Source organism: Bufo bufo, chromosome 1, assembly GCF_905171765.1.
Source record: "Bufo bufo chromosome 1, aBufBuf1.1, whole genome shotgun sequence".
NCBI classification, from domain to species: Eukaryota; Metazoa; Chordata; class Amphibia; order Anura; family Bufonidae; genus Bufo; species Bufo bufo.
The window spans coordinates 754,851,232-754,868,002 of NC_053389.1; the positions used below are offsets into that span (position 1 = coordinate 754,851,232).

At 44.6% G+C, this 16,771-nt stretch overlaps 2 protein-coding genes across 6 annotated transcripts in view; one reads left to right on the forward strand and one right to left on the reverse strand.

The window, feature by feature from the left end:
* Positions 1–1,339: 1,339 nt before the first annotated feature.
* LOC120986141 (histone H2A.V) lies at positions 1,340–13,173 on the forward strand. The gene is made up of 5 exons (XM_040414517.1): positions 1,340–1,510; positions 11,130–11,207; positions 12,029–12,142; positions 12,271–12,400; positions 12,811–13,173. The coding sequence occupies exons 1-5, from the start codon at positions 1,508–1,510 to the stop codon at positions 12,870–12,872; spliced, it is 387 nt and encodes a 128-aa protein (XP_040270451.1). The 5' UTR covers positions 1,340–1,507; the 3' UTR covers positions 12,873–13,173.
* The window catches only part of LOC120986140 (DNA-directed DNA/RNA polymerase mu-like), a 61,692-nt gene continuing 47,682 nt past the window's right edge, over positions 2,762–16,771 (reverse strand). For all 5 annotated transcript variants that reach the window (XM_040414513.1, XM_040414516.1, XM_040414511.1 and 2 more), the window contains 4 exons: positions 15,900–15,983; positions 14,174–14,301; positions 9,329–9,401; positions 2,762–3,083 (listed from right to left, as the gene is read on the reverse strand). In XM_040414513.1, the coding sequence (XP_040270447.1) occupies positions 14,215–14,301; positions 15,900–15,983 (171 nt within the window). In that variant the 3' untranslated portion in view covers positions 2,762–3,083; positions 9,329–9,401; positions 14,174–14,214. The remainder of the gene's footprint in view (positions 3,084–9,328; positions 9,402–14,173; positions 14,302–15,899; positions 15,984–16,771) is intronic.

The following is a 16,771-nucleotide window of genomic DNA, read 5'->3' on the forward strand; positions in this document are numbered from 1 at the left end:
TGTGTTTATATATATATATATATTTTTTTTTATCAAAGCACATTCTGGCATTTTTGCCTCGTTTAATTTTTATTTATTTTTTCCTGCCAAAGATCTCCACAGTTTTTTTTTGCCCTGCTTGAATAAAATGCAAACGCCAATCTGTGTTTAGTATTTTTATGGTACTCTTAGGCCCCTTTCACACGGGGGCGAGAATTCCGTGCGGGTGCAATGCGCGAGGTGAACGCATTGCACCCGCACTGAATCCGGACCCATTCACTCCAGTGGGGCTGTGCAGTTGAGCGGTGATTTTCACGCATCACTTGTGCGTTGCGTGAAAATCGCAGCATGCTCTATATTCTATATAGAAATTAATGGGGCTGCGTGGAAATCGCATAGCCATCCGCAAGCAAGTGTGGATGCGGTTTTCTCGCATGGTTGCTAGATGATGTAAGTGAATTGATAAAAGTCAATTTACTGTATTATTTTCCCTTAATACATGGTTATAAGGGGAAATAATAGCATTCTTAATACAGAATGCATAGTAAAATGTGGCTTTAGGGGTCGCAGCCGGCATCATCTTCTTTCAAGACATGCAAAAGGACCTTTGATGACTAAATCGCGCTCACCACGAAATAATTAAATTCTGAGGCAATTTTTAGCCAATTTTATAAATATATATATTTTATAAAAAATATAAAATTGTCTCAGAATTTATTTATTTCGTTATATGATATATATATATATATAAAAACAGTGTCAATATTCCCATGTGTTTGGTGTGGTTTTCGCCTACGGAGACGTAACGTTTTTATTCACAACACAATTACGGCTTGTGTGGTAATGACTATGACGTACTCCCTTAAACACACGCAGTTTACGCACGGAATGGTTTATTTAGGACAATGTTGCCGACATTACCAGAACGTCGCCAGGACGCTATACCCGGCGCACTATCTATCGCTAGTACGGCTCAGTCGCCATTTTAGTATTTTTTTTTTCTCGTAACGCAAACAAGGCAATGAGGGCGGGAAAGTGATGAACCCGCCCCTCTCTACATGCCATTCATCCTATTGGCTAACCATCCTTTCAAGCTCACGGGCCGCCCGCCCACTGAACGGTTCCTCACATGATTGGTGAACGTGCCTATCCATCAGCACTAAACTTCAGTTAGGATTGGCTACCGTTCTCCCGCTGACGCGCTTTGGTCACGCCCACTTATCAGCGTGCCGTGTGCAAAAGCAAGCTGAGGGGCCTTGGGAGGGAAACAGCCGTTAAGTGAAAGAGGCGGGTATACACTGGGCACCTGGGGAAGAAAGCAGCATCCGATTGGCGAAGACGCGGTTTCAAACCATGAAGGCATAAGGCGATTGGTTGTACGGTGTCCTCTCCATCGGGCCTGACGGGCAGGGGGGGTTATTGTGTGTGTATGAGGCTGAGAGTACTCGGTACCGGCACCAGTGAGCAGCGTAGACACGGGGACAACGGTATCCGGATTTTCTAACGGCGACGCTTGAACTTCCGCAACATGGTAATTATTTTAGGTTCCCTCCGCGGGGAATACTGGGAGTGTTGTGGAGCCGACTCCGGGGAGGGCTGCGGACTGCACGTAAATAGTCCCGGTAGGGAGAAAAGGCGGGAAGAGCGCTCTGCTCCAACCTGGGGATGTGGTGTCCGCGCTGCCCTCCGGCAAATGTCAGCGGTATTGTTCTGGCCGCTCCGTGTGGATGGGGATCATACACAACCGTCACCTCCGCGGGGGGAGGATTAACCGGACACTACGGGTAGTGAGCAAGTGGCCCCTGAGGGTCCCGGTCCCAGCTACGGGGCAGATGATGCTGGCATTCCTCACCAGTGCCCGCGTCTGTCCTGCTAGAACCGGAGCCCTCAGGCTGTAGTGCCCCCCGCCGCCAGCTGCCTGCAGGGGTCGCGCTGCCCCCGGTGATCAGCTGATGTTGACAGCCAGACCTTGTGTATATAGTGGAGAACAATGGCCACCCAGGGATTGGTCCGACCCCTGCACCTGGCGCTCATCTGACCCCTCCCCATATGTCTCCACCATATAACATCACACCGCCATAGGGTTGGGAAAAAGAGGTTACAGATTTATTTTAATTTTTTTCTGACAACAACTTAGTAGCCAAATGAGACTGTTTTTTGTAAGGCATAATTTTAAATTTTTTTGTGACAGCATTGTAATTGTTTTTTGCAGTTTAAATTTCGGCTACTTCCACACAGCATTTTGGGCAGATCCGTTACAATAATGCATCCGTTTTCTATAGCCAAGACGGATCCGTCTTGAACACCATTGAAAGTCAATAGCGGTCAGATCTGTTTTCTATTGTGTCATAGGAAACGGCTCCGTCCCCATTGACTTACATTGGGTGTCAGAACGGATCCGTTTGGCTCTGCTTCGTCAGGCGGACAGTAAACTCTGCCGGCAGTATTTTGGTGTCAGCCTCCAGAGCGGAATGGAGACAGAACGGAGGCAAACTGATGCATTCTGAGCGGATCCTTTTCCATTCAGAATGCATTAGGGCAAAACTGATCCGTTTTGGACCATCATAACGGATCTCACAAACGGAAAGCCAAAACGCTGGTGTGAAAGTGGTCAGTGTTCACAGATCAGGAAAAAAAAACAATTCCATAATTTAATTTTTCACATTGTTCACAAAGCATTTAACATCTTTATTACACTGGTTGTGGAGAGCACAGCAAAACCATAGTTTACAGAAAACATTTTTATGCACAAATTTTTTTATTTTTAATAAACTTTTTTTTCTCATTAGGGGGACATCAGTTTTATAATGCAGCAGAGACTCCCTGTATAAGCGGTAGGCAGTGTAATACACACGGTCGTGGCGGCCTTTGTTACCTTCCTGGTTGCCATGGCAGCGCATCGCCGCCCCGCGATGGTGTTCGCAGCGGCTGATGGTAACAGGGAGCATCTCATCTGCCCAGATGCCACGGTTGATATTGACCACAGCATCTTAGGAGTTTGAACGGCTGGGATCGGAGCTCTCCCCATTCTGTCAGCGCTGGACTCCTGTGGTGATCTGGAGCGGCACACCTCGTGCAGGGTCTTTTCAAGGGTAATCAGAGCTCTGAAGAAAAAAAATATATGATAAAAAATAAATAAATCTAAAGACACTAAAAAGGGGCAAATTAATGGCCCAGCTGTAGTTTGTGTCGGTTGGACAGTGCTGCATCCCTATGTGGCACATACATGAGCGGGGTTTAGGACAGGACGCACTCAGCTCAGGGACTACATTCTAACACTGGAATGCTTTCTAAGTTAATTAAAACTTGATCTGTACTTGTGGATGTATTTTTATATACATATAATGTCTGTGGGAGCTCTTACCATCCTGCCTTCCACCAGCAATACACCTCCCCGTGCCCCGTCCCCAGGACGTACACAAGAAAGGTGTGCCAGTAAGTCACCGATCTACAACCACACAAATGGTGCAGAAATACTGAAAAATTAATTTATTTTTTATTTTTTAAGCTGAAGTTATACATAAAATATGAGTCAGATGGCTGTAGTTTTTTTTGGGGGGGGGGGGGGGGTTAAGTTTTTTTTTGGTCATATTTACATTTTTTCAGAGGCACACAAGATTGTAATCCGCGTCTGTTTTTCTCCTATCATTTGCATGGCAAACCTGTCTTAGATTTTTTTTTTTTTTTACTTTCCTTTATGTCTGGTGATCCTCCAAAAATAAAGTAAGACATACGGAAACAACAACGGAACCCCATTTTGCGGAACGGAACAACGGTCGTGTGCATGAGGCCTCACTCTGCAGATTTTTTCCTAATAGGAAATTGACCTGCGTTGCGGATTTCCAAGTCTGCAGCATGTCAATCATGTTTGCAGTTTAAGCTGCAGATTTCACTTTTTTCCAACGAAGAGTGAGATCTGCAGCAAAACTGCATTAAATCCGCTGTTGAACATTGCGGATATGCTGCAGAAACGCACATAAATCAGTGTAGAAATTTGTGCCAATCTTATATGCGTTCACCCGTGTGCAGATGACCCCAGAGACGGCTGTCGGAAAACACCAGAAAGCAAGAGCATGCTGTGGTTCAAAAAATGCCAGAAACCGTGAAAAATGCATTGGGAGATTCATCAAACTGGTGTAAGGCCTCATGCACACAGTCTTTGTAAAGGCGGCTCTGATGCAGACCCATTCACTTCAATGGGGCCGCAAAAGATGCGGACAGCACTCAGTGTGCTGTTCGCATCAGTGGCTCCGTTCCGCGGCCCCCGCTAAAAAAATATAACGTCCTATTTTTGTCCGCGCTTTGTGGACAAGAATAGGCATTTATATTGCCGGCGCCCATTCCGCAACTTGCGGAAGGCAACACGGACGGCTTCCAATTTTTGTGGACCGCAAAAAACGGCACGGTCGTGTGCATGAGGCCTAAAGCAGAACTGGCTTAGGTGCCCATAGCAACCAGAGTCCTCCTTTCTTGTTCCAAAGGAGCTCTGAAAAGATTAAGGTGGAAACTGGTTGCTATGGGCAACTAAGCCAGTTTGATAAATTTGCTCGTGTTTGCATTTTTTTGTTTGTTTTACTGACCAACATGTAAAAGCAGCATAAAAAATAAAAATAAAAAAAACAGTGCAACCACTCTGCTGGGGGCCTAAAGATGGTGGCTTGCAGTCTTTTGGCCCAAAGGCATAACTGGATCCAGTAGGAAGTTGAAAGGGATTTTTTTTCCCATCTTAGACAATGGGGGCATATCGCTAGGGTATGCCCCCATTGTCTGATAGCTGCGGGTCCCAGCAGGGAGCGCTGTGGCTGGAGGACCCCAGATTTCCCCGGGTCAGTCCACCACCACGCACTAATCCCCGCCTCTCCCATAGAAGTGAATGGGAGCGTGCCACGCATGCACAGCCCATGCTCCCATTCATTTCTATGGGGCAGACGGCAATAGCCGAGCCAGCGCTCGGCTATTTTCGGCGGCCCCATAGAAATGAATGGAGGGCGCATGCGCAGTGCGCTCTCCTTCACTTTCGGGGCTTCGTTCTCGATATAGGTGTGGGTCTCAGTGGTGGGACCCGCACCTATAAAGACAATGGGGGCATATCCTAGCGATGGGTGCTGATTTTTCACATTTCCATCTCAATCAGCTTCAAAAGATGCCTCAAAACAGCCTCCCATTCACTTCAATGGGAAGCAGTACATGTGGGAAAAAAGCAACATTCCCTATTGGAATCTGCTCTGAATCTCCTGCTCAAATGAATGGAAAGCAGAAAACAAAACTGTGTATATGCGCTCCTGCGCACGACCATTGGATGTTTTGCAGTCAGCAAATTGTGGATCCGCAAAAAATACAGATGACGTCCATGTGCATTCTGTATTTTTCGGAATGGAGCAGCTGGCCCCTAAAAACATTACTATCCTTGTATAATGCGGACAATAATGTCATGTTCTATCTTTTTGCGGAACGGACATATGGACACGGAATGCACACAAAGTAACTTCAGTTTTTTTGCGGACCTATTGAAATGAATGGTGCTGTATACGGTCTGCAAAAAAATAAATAAAACCCGGAAAGAAAATACGTTTGTGTGCAAGAGGCCTTAGGCTGGTGTCAGACGAGCTCGATTTAGGACGCTATGTAACCCTTAGAGGTCTGGAATGTATTGGATAACACTGACAGCATTATGTCAGTGTTACATTCCAGACCTCTAAGGGTTACATAGCATCATAAAATCAATATAATGCTATGGGACCCCGGCAGTGCTGGGAGGTCAGGACGGGAGCTGTCTGATACTCGCGCTGCGAGTCTGGACCGCGACACTCACGCGTCTGACACCGGCGTTAAGGTACCTGCACACGTAGTGAATTGCACAGGGTAAGGCCCCTTTCACCCGCACTGAATCCAGACCCATTCATTTCAATTGGTCTATGTACATGAGCGTTTTTTTCCCCACGTATCACTTGTGCGTTGCATGAAAAATGCAGCATGTTCTATATTCTGCGTTTTTCACGTAGCCCTGACGCCACAGAAGGGTAATCGGGCTTCAGTGAAAAACACATTGCATCTGGAAGCAAGTGCGAATGCAATGCGTTTTTCACTGATGTTGCTAAGAGATGTTGTTTGTAAACCTTTAGTTTTTTTATCACGTGAGTGAGAACTGACTGACCTTGCCTGCAAAATGGTGCGAGTTTCACTGAATGCATCCGGAGCCAATCAGTCATGCTCGTGTGAAAGGGGCCTAAGAGTCTCCGAAAAGTGTCAGACAAATCTCATGGACACTTTGCTTTTTTTTGCGCTGTGCAGATTTGGAAGTTCGCAGCATGTCAATTGTTTGTGCAATTTTTTTGTGCGAATTTCACATTTTATTAGAACTGCAAAATTTGCGGAAAAGCCGCATCAAATCCACACCAAAAAAAACCTGCAAATGACATATGCAGTTTTTGGTGCGGAAAAGCGTAGAAATATCATGGTGCAGATCTATGTGCAAAAAGAATTTATTTTAGTGCGGATTTTCCGTAGATCTTCCTCTTCTATTGAAAAGGGTGAAATCCACACATGAAAAACGCAACAAGAATTGACAGACTGCAAATTTCTAAATCTACACGAAAGGTCAATTTCTGCACCCAAAAAAAAAAAAAAAAGCACTATTACACTACGGTTTTTCCATACGTAAATCTGCGCAGAAGAAACATAATTTGCAGCCGCTCTTATGGTGTTTGCCATGTTTGTTTTCCTGAAAAAAAGCTCCTCAAGTTAGTGGGAAATATAAAATGCAGGACGCCCCGGCTTTTTTTTGACTAGTAGATTTTTTTCTAATTGGTGGTGTGTTGCCCCAGTTCTTTTTTAATTTCTTTTTCTATAGTGAAAGACACCATCCATGTATTTGTTTTGCAAACAATACCACTAAAAAAAACCCCCATAAAAAACATGTGTTTTTTCTGTGCAGAAAAAAACCCCAAGCAGTCTCTATAGCCTTTTTCATTGAACAAAAAATAAAAATAAAAAGTCAGATCAGATTCAGGTGTGTAGGGTCCGGAGGTTGTGGATTTGCATCTGACTGAGTGGATGCACATTCATATTTTTTCAGTTTGCTTCCACTTTTGCTTAAAAAAAAAAAAAAAACACTACTGCATCAAAAAACCGCTTAAAAAGGGATGTGGAAAAGTTATAAAACCAGGTGGGTTTCACACACACAACATTCAACTCGAAATATGAAAATAGCTACATAAACATTTGTGGTTTTTCTGGGAAAATGCCGCATGCCGAGCTTTTACTGATACTTTTCAGTTTAGGGTTTTAAATATAGCTTGTACAAAATATTCCCCCCAACACTAGGCCCCATTCACACAGTCTTTTTCCTGTGGAATTTAGCAGACATTCCACACCAAAAAAAAACACCAGCAGCAGTACTGATTTACTCCCCCCCCCCATTGTTTTCAGGGGAGGCCACGCTTTGTCATGCGGACATGGTTTAATGCCCGACTACAGCAAGAACGGTCCTGTCTCTTATTGGAGCAGTGTCCACACGGACGCCACTGGAAAAGTTGGTTTATTTCCATTTAATGCAACTAAACCGCAAGTGGGTCTGCAGCACGGCCTTAGGGTGGTCTAACAAGGTTTTTCACAGATTGCTTTTTCGGGGAAAAACAAATACCAGCGTTACATGCGACTCTAAATTATTAAACATAAATCATGCGTTTGACGCCTGTGATGTGTTTTTTGGGTCAGTAGTGTTTATATTTTTTTTAATCACAGCATGCTCTTGGGGGGGGGGGGGGGGGGGGGGCGCATTTTTGATCCCATTAATATATTTTTTTGCTGTGCTTGTAAAAAACACAAGTGGCAAAGTTTTAATGCCGTCAGAGACCGGTCTCCAATGTATTGCCTCCATGTTCACATTAGCAATCTGAAGTCGGGTTTAGTACCAAGGTACAAGCCGGTACCAAACCCGACTTCGGATTCCGAATTAGAAATGCTTTTAAAGATGTAGAACTGAATATCGAATTCATTCACCGAAATCTTGTGCAACTTCGGCTGAAGTGAATTTTGCCTACATGGAGGCAATAAAGACCGGTCTCTGACAGCATTAAAGGGGTTGTCTCATCAGACAATGGGGGCATGTCGCAAGGATATGCCATTATCTTATAGGTGCGGGTCCAACTGCTGGAACCTGAACCTTTTATAGAGAATGGAGCTCCGCAAGGTGGTGGCTGGAGGACTCCGGTCCGGCCACCACCAAGCCGGCTCCCCATAGACGTGAATGGGCGCGTACCGCGCATGCACGTCCCCCGCTCCCATTCATTCCTATGGGGCCAACGGAAAAAGCCGACCCAGCGCTCAGCTATTTTAGCCGGCCCCATAGAAAATGAATGGAGAACGGGTGCGCAGTGCGCCCTCCTTCACTTGCGGGGCTCGGTTCTTGATATAGGTGTGGGTACCAGCGGTGGGACCCCCACCTATAAGACAATGTGGGCATTTCCTAGCGATATGCCCCCATTGTCCATGATTAGACAACCCCACAAAGTGTTTGAATGAATCAACTTTGGATCTATGAAGTGACATTTCAGTGGGAGGTACCTGCTTTCTTATATAAAGACATGCAAAGAAAGCCATAAAAAAATATTTGACTCCAAAACACTCGAGGTTCAGCTACACTGAGATCTTGGTTGCAGTGGGGTCACAGCATGGCTGACACATGGGCCAAGTTCTTTCCGATTCTGGGGTCATGACAAAAGAGAGAGTTGCCTTTTGAGAATGCTAGCACTGACACACCGCCATCCTAGTAGTCACCCGACCAAGAATGTTGTGGAGCCGAACCCTTAAAAAAAAGCTGCAAAAGTCAGGTGTTATTGTATTTTTAAAAACACTAAAAACTGTGGCTGCAGCCTTACAAAGGATTCACAGGTTTAAATAGCGTTTTTATGCTATAGAAAAGTCTATGGGAAAAAGCCAGGAGAGACCAGTCGTTACCCGGAGTTTTCTGTGGTTTGAAATAAAAAATAAAAAGTCATGGCCGGGAAAATGCAGTTTGTAGGCGTTTCATACATGTCCTATTGATTTACAGCTCACATCTGACTGCAGTTTTTTTTTATACTGGAAAAAAGTCTGAAACCAGCTCAATCTGCAGGATTTTTCAGGCATTTTAAAACATCACAAAAAAAAAAAAAGTTTGAGAACGATGCTCTAAGCAAAGCGAACAGCTTGTGCCATGCCTGGTGCAGGGGGGTCTACAAAACTTCTCATCCACCCAAGCGGGGCGCCCTGCCCAAAGTAGTCTTACTAGTGAGGGGGTCTCGCTGGCCGCAGCAACACTAACACATATAGGGGAAGCTAGACATGATGTGAGGGATTTACACAGTACCAGAACGTGTGGACGCCAGCATCCAGCAGGACTGTCCCACCATACTGATCACCAGCCAAACCAAGTCCTTGTCCTGCAAGTAGAGAAGACAAATTAGTGTCAGGTTATAGTCCGTCCTATGAATCGCTATATCCAGCCCAGCTGCACAACACCCATACATTTCTAATGCTCCACGTGCCCCTACACCTCTGCCCAGACAGAAAACATTGGCTCTGTCAGATGGTGACCAGTGACCTTTTCTTTTCAGGATTGACTTTCATGGGGTCCATAATTTTATTGGACTGCATGTTGCAGTGGTTTTGCCGTCTTTTTTAGTGGAATTTGCATCGGAGGCTTTTAACAGCCTCCAACGCAGGTGTGAACTTAGCCTTACCCATGGGTTTTGTCCTCTGATGGAAAAAGTGTAACAAAGACAGAAAAACCCAAAATTCAGAACAGACACGCAACGTGTTACAGGCCAGTCCGGCTTCACAGACCGCTGCACCGTGTTGTACCTGTTAGAACGCTCGTATTCATCTGTAACCCCCCAGCGGCACAGGACTGGTTACAGTCTATGGAGGGGAGCAGGCGAGTGACTTTGTCCACAGGTACAATACAGCACTAATACAGAATATGGTACAGACATGGGTCACTGCGGCCACCGAGTTTAGCTCCATATTCAGGACATACAATATGCACGTGTAAAAAATAAGAACATCCCTGTGCATACGGAGCAAAGTGCTGCTCCTGGAGTAACCAGTGGTTACTAACTAGTACTTCACGTTAACAAGCCAGAAATTATAACTAGTTGTCCTCTCTGCAACTGGAAGGGCTCTGTGCCCTGTACAACCTAAGAACAGGACATATCAGGTAGTGCTGGGGGTCCATGTAGTTTGGTAGCGGTGATAAAATTATCCCAGACAGCGCTTGGACAGGCACTGCGGCCTCCCCACCGCGTACCAGGCACAGCGCTGTACATTATATAGTGGTTGCGCTTGGTGTTGCAGGCCAGGCTCATTCACTTGAATGGGAGTGAGCTGCACATAGACAGACCAATGAATGTGCCATCACTGGCCTAGGAAGAGACCACAGCTCTCACCAGAGCGCCGCTGCCTCTTGGGACAGCAGCATATCCTCCAAGCGATTCTACTGGTCTACTCCACAGTACACGGAAAATCTGCAATGTTTCAGCGATTGTGTACTATGGAGATCAATAAAAGATCGCTTGGAGGAGATGCTGCAGTCCCATGTCTCTCTTTTCAGATTGGCTGGTGATGAACCATCAGCAGATGTCCTGTTGCATTTCTGAGCAGGATGGGTGACAGACACTGGTGCTGTTCTTACCATTTATACTACTTTATAACAGTCATACCAGTATGGCACCAACACAAACTGCTGACCGTCAGCCATAGCTCGAGTGCTAGAACAAGATGTCTAGCCCTGTCAATCAAAAGGGAGGCAGGAGTGACCAGAACACAGGAGTGTTGCATTAGCGGTGCTCCTAGCACTATGGACAGCCCCCTGGTGCTCCAACTAGTTAATCTGCATAAATATAAAACATACTCTCTCTGCAGCTAGGGAGAAATAATATATAGTGTTTTATTCAGCATAATCAACCCTCCTAGGCAATATATGCCTGGTTTACTAAAGGTTGATCATGCTGACAGAGGCTCTTTAAAACGTATAACAGATGCATATGCATTAATACAGGGTTTTTCTTTTTCCACAATTTAATACACTTGCGACGCAGCACTTCCTCACAGAAAAGATAAATGCAAGGAAACTACGGTTCACGTAAATTTCATTTTCTTTTTTCATACAGGCTGGTGGTAAGGCTGGGAAGGACAGTGGGAAGGCGAAGGCCAAGGCAGTATCTCGCTCACAGAGAGCAGGACTGCAGGTAAGAGGAGACAGAACACCCTCTAAAACCCATTAAAGATCTTGAGGTTGTGTATTCTATAATTGCTATTACTTTCCACTAAAGAAATTGAGTGATGGGGTTTTCATGAGTTGGACGACCTGCACTCACACAGACAGCCAATTGATTTCCCACACATCACAGAAGGAAAACACCCGGCTGAAGGCAGTTTCACATAAACATGTTCGGCCCGTATCTTCTGGGAAACCACGTTCTTCTGAGCCGAGTGCATCATAGTGTTTTGTGATGCAGCCAGTTCATATCGGATTGCTGATCTCTTGTACAGAACTCACATCATGGGAGATCCTGCAGACACACGGCACATTTTTTCCAGGCGCGATCACAACAATATAAAAAAAGAGGCCTGTAGGCGCCTGCACACGCAGCAGGTTTTGTTGCACAACCTTTCTGCACGTGAATGAGGCTTGTAGAAATCCATGTGCTTGCTGCCAAAACTCAAATGAATGGAACCGATTTTCAGTTGTAGAAATTTTCTGCGCCAAAATCTGCAGCATGTGAAGGCACCCCAACAAGTGTGGCCTTTTTAATGCAGAGAACCCCTTTCACCCCAGGGATTTAGTACTGCCACAATTCGCAAGAAAGCGTTAAAATAAATGGAATACATTTACGTATACGTTAAATAATGGAAACATTTAGAGTGAGGTCACTGTGGCCACGTGCTAATTTAAATTTATAATAAACTGTACTGACAGCTTTATACTGTACGAGTACATAATAGCTGCTTCTCGCCCCTTAGGAGATACGGTATTAGTACGTGCTTTATAACAAAATATTTGTTTTAGTTTCCAGTGGGCCGTATCCACAGACACTTGAAGACACGCACTACAAGCCACGGGAGAGTTGGTGCTACTGCAGCAGTGTACAGTGCTGCCATTCTGGAATACCTTACTGCTGAAGTAGGTTTTCCTTTTGTCTATTAGATCCAAATACTCCATTACCATTACATCAAATAAGTCTAATGTTCTGCTCATGAAGTGTTAAAGCAATCTTAAATTTAAAAAATAAAATAAAAAAAATACAACAGGTGTTGGAGTTGGCAGGAAACGCCTCTAAAGATTTGAAGGTGAAGCGTATCACTCCTCGTCACTTGCAGCTAGCCATTCGTGGTGATGAAGAGTTGGACTCCCTCATCAAGGCCACCATTGCAGGAGGAGGTATATTTTATTTGCTTATTGCCCTGGTATACTGTGTTGCATTTTATCTTAGTAAAGATTTGAGAAAACTAGTGAAAAGTAAAGTTCAAGAAGTTTCCAATGGCAACTAATCAGATGGCTATCTGCAAAAAAATTGCGTATAAAAACACGGATGCAAAATATGGTCGTATGCACAAGCCCCAATTTAAATAAGTTTACTGCCAAAGCTGTGCATTTATTTTCTAGTGATTGTTCTCCATCAAAATGAAAGTCTGACTACAAGACAGCGCAGACTATATCGCCCAGCTTTGTTTTATGCAGACTAGCACCTGATGAGAACGGGCGCCATTCTCCGGTTATTAGTGCGCGCCTTGTATCTGCCATGCTGATGGACTGTACAGACCAATGACTCTCTGCCTTTTTCTTTGCAGGCGTTATTCCTCATATCCACAAATCTCTCATTGGAAAGAAGGGACAGCAGAAAACTGCATAAAGTACATAATCTGCTGCCCTCTACCATTGTACTGTAACTGGGACAGAAAAAATTGGGATATGTTGAATTTGTTTTGTTTATTTTCGTTGAAAATTTTACTTTTTCTAAAAGAAATAGATAAATGGAAGGTAATAGAGTGTAGACTTAAAAGGAAAACCTTTGTATGTTCTTTAGGTTCAAAGTTAAAAAAAAAAAAAAAAAAGTTCCTGAAGTCTTGTACATGCGGTTTGTGTGTTGATTGGCTAGGTTTCTCCCGTGTGTTTTATACAAAAATGGAACAGATAAACCATTTTTTACATAAGCTTGCCTCTGTGTGATAAATCTTATCTGACCCATGGGTCCTTTTCGTCGAATAAAGTTTTTAAGCCACAATTTCTTCACAATCTGCTTATTCCAGTGGCCTTATTCAATAACAACAAAAAATGTATAATGAGTTGTGTAAGGGCTCATTCACAAGTCCGTATGAACGGGTCAATGGGGCTGCAAAAGATGCGGACTGCACACCATGTGCTGTCCACATCCGTAGTTCCGTTCCGCGGCCCCGCAAAAAGATAGAGCATTTCCTTTTCTTGTCCGCAATTGCAGAGAAGAGTAGGCATTTTCTATGAAAGTGCCGGCCTTGTGCGGTCCGCAAATTGCTGAACACACACACAAGCCGACATCCATGTTTTGCGGATCCGTAAACACTACGGTCATCTGAATGAGCCCTAACTGGGAGAGAAGTGCTGGGCAAGCTCCCCATTCATGCTGCATTCTTTTCTATGGGGGTTTTAGAGATAGAGCGCTGAACTCCCATAGAAATGAATGGAGTGGGTGTGTGCATGCCTGACTGGCCACTCTGTTCATTTCACAGGGGTCCACGGAATACAGGGTCCTGTTCTCGTGATGGGTGGGGGGCCCCAGCAGTAGGACCCCCACCAATCTAATAGTTCTCCCCTATCTTGTGGGTGGGGGATAACGTCACAGAACCAGACTACCCCTTTGAGTGACAAATTGCAGTCAATAGAACATTTCCATGTAACATTGATAAGGTTTCAATGTGTAGGACATTAAGGACAAACCTGGGCTAAAATATATATCTTTCATGCAAGTCACGATCAATCAAAAAACAAAAAATGGCTATTGAAGCTTTTGTGTAAACTGTGAAGCAGTCATACTACAAAGTCTGTGTGACCCCGACAGTATTGTGGAATCACTGCTGAAGTGTGAACAGCCTCAGACCAGGCTATAAATCTACTCAGAAACCACTTTTAACATTCATTTTCTAAAATATTTTAGTGCGTATTGGTACAAACTGGTACCTGGATAAGGAGAAATTCTGCTACAATCTTGACAGTGACGGTCAGGCATTTCTGTATGGGGGAGGCACGTACTGTAGACCCAGAAGTGCAAATATCTCTTCCTCAGAGGTTGCTGGGATGGAGCATTCCTACAAGCAAACAAACTGCATGTAAGCTCAGAGCGCCTCTGACACAGGGTTTCAAGCCCTTTTCCAATTGAGCCAATAAAGTCTATTCCTTGTGTAATGAAAGGCTATACGATTACATTAGAAATTCCTCAGCGTCTGTAAGATACGTTTTATAGGAAGCATCAGTGGATAAAGCTCTGTCCTGGTCATGTGGTGGTCACAATTATCAGAGCTCTGTCTTATAATCTGGAAGGGCACTACTGTATGACCGCAGGCATATTAAAAACAAGATTTTTGTGAACTCACCTGTAAAATCTCTTTCTCCTTTAGTTCATTGGGGGACACAGGACTGTGGGTATAGCTGCTGCTGCCACTAGGAGGCGACACTAGGCTGAAAAGTGATAACTTTTACCCTGCCAGCTATACCCCCCTCCAGCCTAGAGAGAGCGAGCATTTCAGTTTGTGCCCAAGCAATAGGAGTAGGAGAAAAAAAAACAAAAAAAAAAACAAACATACGGTACACAAACAATAACTGACCAATGCCAGTCAGACCGAACCAGAACTGAGGACCATACTGGCCCACCAACCGCTATCATTTGCGGCAAACAGAAATCACTGGGTGGAAGCTGTGTCCCCCCAATGAACAAAGCGAGAGAGATTTTACAGGCGAGTTCAAAAATATCTCGTTTTCTCGCTCGTATCATTGGGGGACACAGGACCGTGGGACGTCCTAAAGCAGTCCACGGGAGGGAAACAATCACATGCCCATTGAGAGAACGCCCTCGAGGATGCATAATCCACTGCCGCCTGCAAGACCTTGCTGCCTGAAGCAGCATCCGCTGATGCCTAGGAAGGCACCCGGTAAAACTTGGTGAATGTGTGCCCGGAAGACCAAGACACTGCCTTCTACAACTGGAAAGTTGATGCATGGAGGAAATGAACCTGAGAAGCGCCGACCGCTGGTCGGGTGGGCCATAACTCCGCTGGGTGGTGCCTTACCCCGGGAGCAGCCCGAGCAACTGTCAAACAGTTATACTTGGAAAACATCCCTTTGGAGGCCGTCAAGCTTTGACAAGGACCTCCAGGAAAAACCAGGTAAAAGTCCGTACGGCAGTAAGTGCTAGTCACCTTTGGCTAGGGTTACACGGTGACGCAGTAGATCGTCGAGTTGCGGTGATCCCATAGAAATTAATAAGATCGCCGTGGCAGTCACAAGAAATCCAACAAAGCTGGATTTCTTCGAACTGTCATGGCGATCTCATTTCTATGGGATCACCGCAATTCGGCAATCCTGGCCGTGACCAGTGTAGGCCTAGCCTAAGTGTTTACCAAAAATGAGAACTGGGTCCCCAGGTTCATTGGGGTGGCAGTCAAAGTCTATGGGACTGCCAAAAAGAAGCAGATTACAGCATTCGAGCAGTCCTGCAAGTTTAAATGGACTGGAGGCACACATGTTCAACCACCAGGAGAGAAGATGATCTGTGAACGGGTGGTCAGCTTTGATGCCAGAAAAAAACCAAAGTAGGAAAAAAATACAAGCACACAGAACATGGTAAGAAAAATCATATCATATAGTTAAAATCACTGGATATTTGTTCTGTAGACCGGGAGCTTCTTACCTTCTCTGTATTATAAAGCCCGTGACTGTTTAACGACAGATTCTTCTCATGCCAAGAAAAGCGACGCAGTTCTCTTTCAAAATGCTGCAAGACAGGTTATAAAAAAAAAAAAATATATATATATATATATATATATATATATCCCCCCTCACTTTACAATATTAAAGAGGCTGTGTGAGAAAAAGCTGATGTACCAAGCGCAGCCCACAGACAAGAGTGGAGCTGTATGCTTCCCAGTCATTCAAATGATCTTGAATAATTATGGTACACCCCAAAAATATATTTGTGTAATCAATTCGGGGTCACTGCCCAAATTATCTTTCCATTTCATCCACCATGACGGCATATATATTCAGGTTCGCCGTCATAGTGGATTCAAGGAAACAGAATTACCGGTAAAACTAATTCGGGATTTTAACATTTCTCGGTGATAGTTTTTGGATTTTTTTTTTTTAAAGAGGAAAAGCCAGTTTAAAGTGCTGCTATAATGAGTAAAGTGCCTGCATCCATCTGAAAGGGACATGTGCGAGGAAATCCCATCCATGTCCTTTCCAGTTGGATGCAGCCACAGCCTCTCATGGCAGTAGTGCTCTGAATAATTTTTCACATTAGTGACCCTTCTACTCAGGCATGGGATTCAGCCGGTTCCCTCCAGTTCTCCAGATCCGGTTGTTAAAATTACAACTGGATGAGAGAACCGTGTTACCGGCTGAGTTCCGATCCGGTGCTCTGGCGGCAGCAGCTGGAGATGAGCGCTTCAATTCCATAGTTTAGCTCCTTAGGCTTTTTAAAAGTTTAGTGTAGTGTATATACGGTGTATTTATGTGTGTGTTGCATATATACGGTGTATGTATACGTAAACATATGTCGTG

Bases quoted from the DNA above. Each gene is read 5' to 3' on its own strand.
- LOC120986141 (XM_040414517.1), top strand. The intron at 12,143-12,270 runs GTAGGTTTTCCT...AAAATACAACAG, and splicing joins TGGAATACCTTACTGCTGAA to GTGTTGGAGTTGGCAGGAAA. The intron at 12,401-12,810 runs GTATATTTTATT...TTTTCTTTGCAG, and splicing joins GGCCACCATTGCAGGAGGAG to GCGTTATTCCTCATATCCAC.